At 44.6% G+C, this 12,923-nt stretch overlaps 1 protein-coding gene across 1 annotated transcript in view; it reads right to left on the reverse strand.

Moving 5' to 3' along the window:
• The window catches only part of LOC138666094 (golgin subfamily A member 6-like protein 22), a 190,631-nt gene that overhangs the window by 147,975 nt on the left and 29,733 nt on the right, over positions 1 to 12,923 (reverse strand). The window contains exons 2-4 of the mRNA XM_069754224.1: positions 12,597 to 12,666; positions 10,053 to 10,144; positions 5,550 to 5,613 (exon numbers count right to left, since the gene is read on the reverse strand). Coding sequence (XP_069610325.1) covers positions 5,550 to 5,613; positions 10,053 to 10,144; positions 12,597 to 12,660 — 220 coding nt within the window. The 5' untranslated portion in view covers positions 12,661 to 12,666. The remainder of the gene's footprint in view (positions 1 to 5,549; positions 5,614 to 10,052; positions 10,145 to 12,596; positions 12,667 to 12,923) is intronic.

Consider the following 12,923-nt stretch of genomic DNA (forward strand, 5'->3'; position numbering starts at 1 on the left):
ACCCAAATGACTGACATCTTTTGAGAGACGGGGAGATCCGAAATAAAATCCATAGAAATATGCGTCCAGGGCCTCTTCGGGATCGGCAAGGGCAAAAGCAACCCACTGGCACGAGAACAGCAAGGCTTAGCCCGAGCACAAGTCCCACAGGACTGCACAAAAGAACGCACATCCCGTGACAAAGACGGCCGCCAAAAGGATCTAGCCACCAAATCTCTGGTACCAAAGATTCCAGGATGCCCAGCCAACACTGAACAATGAATCTCAGAGATAACTCTACTAGTCCATCTATCAGGGACAAACAGTTTCTCCGCTGGGCAACGGTCAGGTCTATCAACCTGAAATTTTTGCAGCACCCGCCGCAAATCAGGGGAGATGGCAGACAAAATTACCCCCTCTTTGAGAATACCCGCTGGCTCAGGAACACCCGGAGAGTCAGGCACAAAACTCCTTGACAGGGCATCAGCCTTCACATTCTTAGAGCCCGGAAGGTACGAAACCACAAAATCAAAACGGGAGAAAAATAACGACCATCGAGCCTGTCTCGGATTCAACCGTTTGGCAGACTCAAGATAAGTCAAATTCTTGTGATCTGTCAAGACCACCACGCGATGCTTGGCTCCTTCAAGCCAATGACGCCACTCCTCGAATGCCCACTTCATGGCCAACAACTCTCGATTACCAACATCATAATTACGCTCAGCAGGCGAAAACTTTCTAGAAAAGAAAGCACATGGCTTCACCACCGAGCCATCAGAACTTATTTGCGACAAAACAGCCCCTGCTCCAATCTCAGAAGCATCAACCTCAACCTGAAACGGGAGCGAAACATCTGGCTGGCACAACACAGGGGCAGAAGAAAAACGACGCTTCAACTCCTGAAAAGCCTCTACAGCTGCAGAAGACCAATTGACCACATCAGCACCCTTCTTGGTCAAATCAGTCAACGGTTTAGCAACAGTAGAAAAATTAGCGATGAAGCGCCGATAAAAATTAGCAAAGCCCAGGAACTTTTGCAGGCTCTTCACAGATGTCGGCTGAGTCCAATCGTAAATGGCCTGGACTTTAACAGGGTCCATCTCGATAGTAGAAGGGGAAAAAATGAACCCCAAAAATGAAACCTTCTGAACTCCAAAGAGACACTTTGACCCCTTCACAAACAAGGAATTCGCACGAAGGACCTGGAACACCATTCTGACCTGCTTCACATGAGACTCCCAATCATCCGAAAAGACCAAAATATCATCCAAATACACAATCAGGAATTTATCCAGGTACTCTCGGAAGACGTCATGCATAAAGGACTGAAATACTGATGGAGCATTGGAAAGCCCGAATGGCATAACCAGGTACTCAAAATGGCCCTCGGGCGTATTAAATGCTGTTTTCCATTCATCGCCTTGTTTAATACGCACAAGATTATACGCCCCTCGAAGATCTATCTTGGTGAACCAACTAGCCCCTTTAATACGAGCAAACAAATCAGACAGCAACGGCAAAGGATACTGAAATTTGACTGTAATTTTATTAAGAAGGCGGTAGTTAATACAAGGTCTCAAAGAACCATCCTTCTTGGCCACAAAAAAGAACCCTGCTCCTAACGGTGATGACGACGGGCGAATATGGCCTTTCTCCAAGAATTCCTTTATATAACTCCGCATAGCGGCGTGTTCTGGCACAGATAAATTGAACAATCGGCCCTTAGGAAACTTACTACCAGGAATCAAATTAATTGCACAATCGCAATCCCTATGAGGAGGTAGGGCACTGGCTTTGGGCTCATCAAATACATCCCGATAATCCGACAAAAACTCTGGAACTTCAGAAGGAGTGGAAGACGAAATAGACAAAAATGGAACATCACCATGTACCCCCTGGCAACCCCAGCTGGACACAGACATAGATTTCCAGTCCAATACTGGATTATGAACCTGTAGCCATGGCAACCCCAAAACGACCACATCATGCAGATTATGCAACACCAGAAAGCGGATATCCTCCTGATGTGCAGGAGCCATGCACATGGTCAATTGGATCCAGTACTGAGGCTTATTCTTGGCCAAAGGCATAGCATCAATTATCCTCAATGGAATAGGATACTGCAAGGGCTCCAAGAAAAAACCACAGCGCCTAGCATACTCCAAGTCCATCAAATTCAGGGCAGCGCCTGAATCCACAAATGCCATAACAGAATAGGATGACAAAGAGCAAATCAGAGTAACGGACAATAGAAATTTAGACTGTACCGTACCAATGGTGGCAGACCTAGCGAACCGCTTAGTGCGCTTAGGACAATCGGAGATAGCATGAGTGGAATCACCACAGTAAAAACATAGCCCATTCCGACGTCTGTGTTCTTGCCGTTCAGCTCTGGTCAAAGTCCTATCACATTGCATAGGCTCAGGCCCATGCTCAGATAGTACCGCCAAATGGTGCACAGCTTTACGCTCACGCAAGCGTCGATCGATCTGAATAGCCAAGGACATAGACTCATTCAGACCAGCAGGCATGGGAAACCCCACCATGACATCCTTAAGGGCTTCAGAGAGACCCTTTCTGAAGATTGCTGCCAGGGCACATTCATTCCATTGAGTGAGCACAGACCACTTTCTAAACTTCTGACAATATATCTCCGCTTCATCCTGACCCTGACACAGAGCCAGCAAGATTTTCTCTGCCTGATCCACTGAATTAGGTTCGTCATAAAGCAATCCAAGCGCCAGGAAAAACGCATCAACATCACGCAATGCCGGATCTCCTGGCGCAAGGGAAAATGCCCAGTCTTGAGGGTCACCACGTAACAAAGAAATAATGATCTTTACTTGTTGAACAGGGTCACCTGAGGAGCGAGGTTTCAAGGCAAGAAACAATTTACAATTATTTTTGAAATTCAAGAACTTAGATCTATCACCAAAAAACAAATCAGGAATTGGAATCCTAGGCTCTGACATCGGATTCTGAACCACAAAATCTTGAATGTTTTGTACCCTTGTAGTGAGATTATCCATCCAAGAGGACAGACCTTGAATGTCCATGTTTACACCTGTGTCCTGAACCACCCAGAGGTAAAGGGGAAAAGAGAGACAAAACACACTGCAAAGAAAAAAAATGGTCTCAGAGCTTCTCTTATCCCTCTATTGAGATGCATTAGTACTTTGTGCCACCTGTACTGTTATGACCTGGTGGTCAGGACAATAATGGACCTGGTGGTTAAGAGCACACGGAAAGACCTGATAGTTACTGATAATAAAGGACGAGCTCTGGGACGTGGGAACTCTGCTGACCGCAATCCCTAATCCTATCAAACACACTAGAAATAGCCGTGGATTGCGCCTAACGCTCCCTATGCAACTCGGCACAGCCTAAGGAACTAGCTAGCCCTGAAGATAGAAAAATAAAGCCTACCTTGCCTCAGAGAAATTCCCCAAAGGAAAAGGCAGCCCCCCACATATGATGACAGTGAGTAAAGATGAAAATACAAACACAGAGATGAAATAGATTTAGCAAAGTGAGGCCCGACTTACTGAACAGACCGAGGATAGGAAAGGTAACTTTGCGGTCAGCACAAAAACCTACAAAAAGACCACGCAGAGGACGCAAAAAAGACCCTCCGCACCGACTCACGGTGCGGAGGCGCCCCTCTGCGTCCCAGAGCTTCCAGCAAGCAAGACAACAATAAAAATAGCAAGCTGGACAGAAAAATAGCAAACCAAAGAAATACAAGCTGGAACTTAGCTTCTGCTGGGAAAACAGGTCACAAGAACGATCCAGGAGTGAACTAGACCAATACTGGAACATTAACAGGTGGCATGGAGCAAAGATCTAAGTGGAGTTAAATAGAGCAGCCAGCTAACGAATTAACCTTGTCACCTGTGGAAGGAAACTCAGAAACACCCACCAGAGGAAGTCCATGGACAGAACCAGCCGAAGTACCATTCATGACCACAGGAGGGAGCCCGACAACAGAATTCACAACATATAGCACAGCCACGTAGTATATAGCACAGCGATGTAGTATATGGCAGCCACGTAGTATATAACACAGCCCACGTAGTATATACCACAGACACGTAACATATAGCAGCCACGTAGTATATAGCACAGCCACGTAGTATATAGCAGTCACGTAGTATATAGCAGCCATGCAGTATATAGCAGCCACGTAGTATATAACACAGCCCATGTAGTATATTGCACAGCCCACGTAGTATATAACACAGCCCACGTAGTGTATAACACAACCCACGTAGTATATAACACAGCCCACGTAGTGTATAACACAACCCACGTAGTATATAACACAGCCCACATAGTATATAACACAGCCCACGTAGTATACAGCAGTGTGGGCACCATATCCCTGTGAAAAAAAAAGAAAATAAAAAATAGTTATATACTCGCCCTCCGTCGTCCACCGAAGCTGTCCCGTGCCTCACGATGCGGCGGGCAGCTTCTGTTCCCAGCGATGCATTGCGAAGTTACCCAGATGATGTAGCGGTCTTGTAAGACCGCTAAGTCATCTGGGTAATTTTGCAATGCATCTCTGGGAACGGAAACTGCCAAGAGCATCAGGAGGAGCGGGAAAGGTGTGCAGTCGACGTAAGGTCAGAATAGCATGATTTTTTATTTTTTTTAACATTATATCTTTTTACTATTAATGCTGCATATGCAGCATCAATAGTAAAAAGTTGGTTCGGGATGTGGCGACACACTGGAACTGACTAGAGGGGAGTAGGGAGGGGGCACTGACTGGACGGAAGTGGGGAGGGGCCAATTCGCGGCTGGACTGTGCCTGTCACTAATTGGTCGCGGCCAGCAGGCCACGTCCAATCAGCGACGTGGGATTTCCGTGACAGACAAACAAACAGACGGAAGTACCCCTTAGACAATTATATAGATAGATGTGATCATCCCGTGACTATCACAGATTCTTAAGCCCTATGTACCCCTTGTCTTCTAAGCCCATAATCACTAGTTTACAGCCTTACGCTAGGGTCACATTAACGTACATTCTCTCATCCAAGAAAATCAGTCCCATTATGCTAATCACAAGCTGATCATAGTGTATTCTGATTTTCTCGGATGAGGGGAAGATGGAAAACAAAATTCTCCAGTTTTTCCATTCTGTCAGTCTGTGAAAATCAGATTGAACTCAGATGTCATCCGAGTGCAGTCCGATGTTTCCACGGACTCATTGACTTGCATGGCGGAGTGCGATCAAATTTTCAGCTGCAAATCAGGCACGCTTCGACTTTTTTCCTCAAACAGACTAGTCCGAGGAAAAATTGCACATGTGAACAGCCCCATAGAATTACATTGTTTTGTCAGATCTCAGTCAGCCCTAAAATACGGTCATCTGTACGAGACCTTACGTGTCCTGATTCAGACCCCCTCCCACATCACTACTCAGTCTGCTCAGCTTCTCCTGCACATGTTCAGTTTCACAGGTTCCCTTTACACTCAAATTTAACATTGCAGCACAGCCCCATAAAATGTGATATATACCACGCTTTTCTATTTTTGGGGGGCTGGACGTACATGGCTCTTACCTGTTGCACATGTGTCGTTAGTGTTGTCACCATTTCTCAGAGAACTCTTGAAATTGGGTTGTGACTGAAAAGCAAACAAACAGGAATGTGTTTCCCTGTGGGGAATGATCAGAAAATCACAAAGTACAGATGATGTCATTACACAAGCGAACCGCAGCCGGGACGTCTTGCTGCAGCCCCATTTGTACCAGTTATCTGTTTTGAGCAGATGAGCTTTGTAAGCCAGAACCAGGAGTGGGCGAAAAATACAGAAGTGGTGACGTGTTTCTTTATACTTTCCCTCTGATTGTCCCATTCCTGGTTTTGGCTTATAATACTGATGTAAAATACTGACCAAATACTGAACGTGTGACCGTGGCCTTAGTGGTTTACTCTTCTACTCAGCCCATCATTTCCATTGGGATTGAGGGAGCAGCAATGGTAGCAAGGGAGAGACTGTAAGCCGGCTCTGTGGAAGGTGATTTTGCAGTGTTTATTCCAAGAGGTGCTGGGGTATGATACAGTGCGCCCCTCCAAATAACTGGCCAGCTAGAAATAACATATACAGGTGCTTCTCACAAAATTACAATATCATCAAAAAGTTAATTTATTTCAGTCAAGCAATACAAAAAGTGAAACTCATTATATAGAGTCATTACAGAATTGATCTATTTCAAGTGTTTATTTCTGTTAATGTTGATGATTATGGCTTACAGCCAATGAAAACCCAATAGTCGTTATCTCTGTAAATTAGAATACTTCATAACACCAGCTTGAAAAAAATTATTTTAAAATCCGAAATGTTGGCCTACTGAAATATATGCTCAGTAAATGCACTCAATACTTGGTCGGGGCTCTTTTTGCATCAATTACTGCATCAATGCAGCATGGCATGGAGGCGATCAGCCTGTGGCACTGCTGAGGTGTTATGGAAGCCCAGGTTGCTTTGATAGCAGCCTTCAGCTCGTCTGCATTGTTGGGTCTAGTGTCTCTCATCTTCCTCTTGATACTATCCCATAGATTCTCTATGGGGTTAAGTTTAGGTGAGTTTGCTGGCCAATCAAGCACAGTGATACTGTTGTTTATAAACCAGGTATTTGTACTTTTGGCAGTGTGGACAGGTGCCAAGTCCTGTTGGAGAATGAAACTTCCATCTCCAAAAATGCTTGTCGGCAGAGGAAAGCATGAAGTGCTGTAAAATTTCCTGGTAGACGGCTGCGCGGACTTTGGTCTTGATAAAACACAGTGGATCTATACCAGCAGATGACATGGCTCCCCAAACCATCACTGATTGTGGAAACTTCACACTAGACCTCAAGCAGCTTGGGTTGTGGCCTCTCCACTCTTCCTCCAGACTCTGGGACCTTGATTTCCAAATGAAATGCAAAATTTACTTACATCTGAAAACAACACCTTGGACCACTGAGCAACAGTCCAGTCCAGTTCTTTTTCTCCTTGGCCCAGGTAAGACATTTCTGGCATTGTCTATTGGTCATGAGTGGCTTGACACAAGGAATGTGACACTTGTAGCCCATGTCCTGGATACGTCTGTGTGTGGTCGCTCTTAAAGTAATGACTCTATACATGAGTTTCACGTTGTATATTGAAGAACTGAAATATGTTAACATTTTGATGATGTTCTAATTCTACCACACTTTTTCCTTCCACTCCATTTTCCATTAATACGCTTGGATACAGCACTCTGTGAACAGCCAGCTTCTTTAGCAATTACCTTTGTGACTTACCCTCCTTGTGGAGTGTGTCAATGACTGCCTTCTGGACATCTGTCAAGTGAGCAGTCTTCCCCATGATTGTGGAGCCTACTGAAACAGACTAAGGGGCCTTTCAAGGTGTTTATTGTTAATTATTCTAATTTACTGAGATAATGACCTTTAGGTATTCATTGGCTGTTGAATAATAGCCAAATACTAAGGTGTATCCGGATATGGTACCCCTATAAGGTCCTCTAATAGAAAGTATATATGAAGCCAGGAGGAACCTGATAAATCTAAAACATAACCTTTATTTGTATCCTTTTAAAATAATTTCTTATGGATAAAACAGTGAAAAAAGTGCATATAGTGCTCAAAATAACCAGTGCTCAGTAAAAAATGGTTTTATCTCACATCAGTCGTTTTTTCGGGAGCGTCCTCATGTACATTCAAGGGGAAGGGGAAAATAGACAATAGCTATGCTACCCAGTCGTGCCCCTGTACTGCTCCCGTCCTGACAAGGACAGTCCCCAAGTCAGGCTAAATTTTGTACCCACCACAACCAAGTTACTTCCCTACGCGTTTCCTCTCCCATAGGGGAGACTCATCAGGGGAACAAAAACGGGGGTATGCATATAATGCGATGTTCTATTTGGGGATATCGAGCCCCTGCATTGGCAGGTGGCTCCTATGTGTCCAGTGCACCTGGCTTCCAGTGTGGACTCTGGTAAGGTGACTTTACCTTCCCCTTGAATGTACATGAGGACGCTCCCGAAAAAACGACTGATGTGGTGAGATAAAACCATTTTTTACTGAGCACTGGTTATTTTGAGCACTATATGCACTTTTTTCACTGTTTTATCCATAAGAAATTATTTTAAAAGGATACAAATAAAGGTTATGTTTTAGATTTATCAGGTTCCTCCTGGCTTCATATATATATTCATTGGCTGTTAGCCATAATCATCAACATTAACAGAAATAAACACTTGAAATAGATCATTCTGTTTGTAATGACTCTATATACGAGTTTCAGTTTGTGTATTGAAGAACTGAAATATATTAACATTTTGATGATATTCTCATTTTGGGAGAAGCGCTTGTATCTTTGCTGCAACAGCTGTCTACTCCTCCATTCTCTTCATTCTGGGCACAGTGACAGAAGTTAGAGTTTAGGCATGTTAACCTGGCCGCATTATTACTGTTGCCTAGAGAGATTAATAAAACATTTTTTTTATTTTTTTTTATTTCACAATTCCATTGTGAGATATTAGCTTGTAAAGTTTAGGTTATAATTTATGATAAGCCTAGAGAGAAGAAGATAAAATATAAAAGCTATGTTTTATTCAGCTCTGCAGCCAGTATTCCTTTTAACATGCTCAAGCTGGTGAAAGGTTCTCTTCAAAGGGGTTGTCCACTACTCAGACAACTCTTCTTAGGCTTCTTTCACACTTCCGTCGGTACGGGGCAGTCACGAAGCGTCGGCGCGACGTACCGACAGAAGTGTTTGCTTTCACATTTCCGTCTGCGTTGCCGAGCAGGAAAGATCGTGAGAGCGATATTTCCTGCTGGGCATGCACAGTGTGAAATACTGGATGCGACATACGGAAAAACGTTCCCTTGAACGTTTTTCCGAGATGACCGGCCGCCAAAACCCGACGCGTCGCTAATGCAAGTCTATGGAGAAAAAACACATCCTGCTTGCAACTTTGCAGGATGCGTTTTTTCTCTAAAACGACGCATTGCGACGTTGGCCAAACAACGTTAGTGTGAAAGTAGCCTTAGTCTGTATATTTCCCCTTTTTAAAATAAAAACACTTATACTCACCTCCAGTGCCAGCGACATTTCAGCCGTGTCAGCAGTGTCTCTCCCAGTGATCATGTGACGGTGTGACGCTAAACCTGCAGCCAATCAGGGGCCGCCTCACACTTCCCGCTTAGATCTGGAGAAAGTGAGCGCTGCTGCTCTCTCCTTTCCTCCGGATGTATTCCATACGTCCAAAGGCAAGGTTTGCGTGACGTCACGGCGATTGCCAGGAGAGACAGTGCTGACACCGCTGGAACGGCGCTGGCACTGGAGTCGAGTATAAGCATTTTTATTTTAAAAGGGGGAAACATACGGATTGAGAAGTGGTTGTCTGAGTAGTGGACAGCCCCTTTAAGTGTTACTATGTTCATTTTAGTGTTTGTGCTCTGTTATGTTTTAGAAAATGGAAAATATAATGAAGTGTTTTTTCAATAAAAGTTACCTGATTTACAAATAAAAATAAAAGCCTGTTAAGCGTGACTCTGGCATCTAAGAGGTTAAACTGATGCGATCAGAGCTACTGATACTACACAAGGGCCATCGCTCAGGGGTTCCCATACAGTGTGAAGGTTTTGGGCCGTGTTACTACTAAGTTTTTATTCTTTCAATCCATGCAAAATAAAAAAAAATGAAGCAAATAATCTTCACGAAAAAAGTAATCTTCATAATTACCGATACCTCTGTGAATCGTGATCCTGTGGCTACATATTATAATTTTCCCGTCCACATTATATTCATGTGGTTCCCCGTGGCTGTGAGTCCACTGGCCGGGATCAGGACCTTATCCACATGCATGTCACTTGTAAGGTTTTAATATTAGAGTTATGCCCTCCCGATTAGGATCACTGTGATGAGACGGGATCGCTTTTGCATTTTTTTAATCCAAATTATGCTACCTAAGTACCGTATATTTTCATGCGCTATTGTTGTTTCCTTATTTACTGCAGGGTATTTGCTTATTACGTCTCTATCTTGTCTGGATGTCTTTCCAGTCTGCGTTCCTACCTGAAGTTGGTCAAGTTGTTCATCCAATGCGTCCAGAAGGTAATCACAATGGTCCCGATGTCTGTCCTCAGTCACACGGTGAATCTGGAGATCTGTAATAGTCACAATTGAATAACCTGGAAATTAAAGTCAACAATCTGCTAAACATTATCAAATATGATCAGTTTTTATAAATTCTATATTTCTTTGTGAGAAAATATAATGTAAAAAGAAATAATGGTTGTAATCTAGGGATATATGTATCAGAAAAAGTAAAGTGAAACATGGACTCAGGAAGATTTTCATTGAGACCTTATTGATATATGAAAGACACCAGCTGGAAACAAACATTGCCAAGAGAACTCACAGTATAAGGATTCAGGTACATGGCGGTATTACATGGCAGCATCACATGGCGGTAATACAGCTCTGTTTTGCATTGATCCAACAAAAATAAAAAACGTGCAATGTTCCATTTATGCCACATATATGTATTCTTTGAAAGGATGATTCTAGAGGAGGATATCTTTGCATACAAGGCATCCAATGTAGACAGCACTTGGAAGCAGAACGTCCTCCATGCATTGCCAGACATGGTCTATGCCCAATGTTCTGCCATATGTATGAGTCCTTACAGACTTGGTCTATGCCCATGTGTATGAGTCCTTACAGACATGGTCTATGCCCACTGCCCTGCCATGTGTATGAACCCTTACATACGTGGTCTATGCCCATGGCTCTGCCATGTGTATGAGCCCTTACAGACGTGGTCTATGCCCACTGCTCTGCCATGTGTATGAGCCCTTACAGACGTGGTCTATGCCCACTGTTCTGCCTTGTGTATGAGCCCTTACAGACAAGGTCTATGCCCACGGCTCTGCCATGTGTATGAGCCCTTACAGACGCGGTCTATGCCCACTGCTCTGCCATGTGTATGCGCCCTTACAGACGTGGTCTATACCCACTGCTCTGCCATGTGTATGAGCCCTTACAGACAAGGTCTATGCCCACTGCTCTGCCATGTGTATGAGCCCTTACAGACGTGGTCTATGCCCACTGCTCTGCCATGTGTATGAGCCCTTACAGACATGGTCTATGCCCAATGTTCTGCCATGTGTATGAGCCCTTACAGACGTGGTCTATGCCCACTGCCCTGCCATGTGTATGAGCCCTTACAGACGTGGTCTATGCCCATGGCTCTGCCATGTATATGAGCCCTTACAGACGTGGTCTATGCCCACTGCTCTGCCATGTGTATGAGCCCTTACAGACGCGGTCTATACCCACTGCTCTGCCATGTGTATGAGCCCTTACAGATGTTGTCTATGCCCACTGCTCTGCCATGTGTATGAACCCTTACAGACGAGGTCTATGCCCACTGCTCGGCTATGTGTATGAGCCCTTACAGACGTGGTCTATGCCCACTGCTCTGCCATGTGTATGAGCCCTTACAGACGAGGTCTACGCCCACTGCTCGGCTATGTGTATGAGCCCTTATAGACGTGGTCTATGCCCACTGCTCTGCCATGTGTATGAACCCTTACAGACGAGGTCTACGCCCACTGCTCGGCTATGTGTATGAGCCCTTACAAATGCGGTCTATGCCCACTGTTCTGCCTTGTGTATGAGCCCTTACAGACGTGGTCTATGCCCACTGCTCTGCCATGTGTATGAGCCCTTACAGACGTGGTCTATGCCCACTGTTCTGCCTTGTGTATGAGCCCTTACAAACGCGGTCTATGCCCACTGCTCTGCCCTGTGTATGAGCCCTTACAGACATGGTCTATGCCCACTGCTCTGCCATGTGTATGAGCCCTTACAGACGTGGTCTATGCCCACTGTTCTGCCTTGTGTATGAGCCCTTACAGATGTTGTCTATGCCCACTGCTCTGCCATGTGTATGAGCCCTTACAGACGTGGTCTATGCCCACTGTTCTGCCTTGTGTATGAGCCCTTACAGATGTTGTCTATGCCCACTGTTCTGCCTTGTGTATGAGCCCTTACAGACGTGGTCTATGCCCACTGCTCTGCCATGTGTATGAGCCCTTACAGACGTGGTCTATGCCCACTGTTCTGCCTTGTGTATGAGCCCTTACAGATGTTGTCTATGCCCACTGTTCTGCCTTGTGTATGAGCCCTTACAGACGTGGTCTATGCCCACTGTTCTGCCTTGTGTATGAGCCCTTACAGATGTTGTCTATGCCCACTGTTCTGCCTTGTGTATGAGCCCTTACAGACGTGGTCTATGCCCACTGCTCTGCCATGTGTATGAGCCCTTACAGACGTGGTCTATGCCCACTGTTCTGCCTTGTGTATGAGCCCTTACAGATGCGGTCTATGCCCACTGTTCTGCCATGTGTATGAGTCCTTACAGACGTGGTCTATGCCCTTGGCTCTGCCATGTGTATGAACCCTTATATATCCATTGCTCTGCCATGTGAATAAGCCCTTACTTGTGCACAGCACATAGAAAATATAACTTATCTGTATCTGAATTGCCTTTCTTAGGTAGAAATAACAATGTGAATTACAACCTAAATATTTCATTGTTAATAACGTCCTTACTTATCCCAATATCTTCTGCAGAATCCTCAAAATCTGTATTTTTATCTTGCCTGGTATCCGTCATATTGTCCTAAGAAAATAAAAAAGTATATAAGATACTGTACAATGCAAAGCTGCTTCTTCTTGCTTGTACATCAAAGACGGACAGAATGGAGATACCTGTGTCCAGGGGTTTCGTGAGAAATGCCTATATGTGAGCCCCTTATTTGCCCCAAGACAATGATTATAGCGCAGGACTCTTCTGTAAGATAATTTTTCTAAATTGCTCTATCAGTGAATTTTGCTGATAACCAGCGGATGTTTGGCCAAAGCCTGTGCTATGGGGTG

This window comes from Ranitomeya imitator, chromosome 1, assembly GCF_032444005.1.
Source record: "Ranitomeya imitator isolate aRanImi1 chromosome 1, aRanImi1.pri, whole genome shotgun sequence".
NCBI classification, from domain to species: domain Eukaryota; kingdom Metazoa; phylum Chordata; class Amphibia; order Anura; family Dendrobatidae; genus Ranitomeya; species Ranitomeya imitator.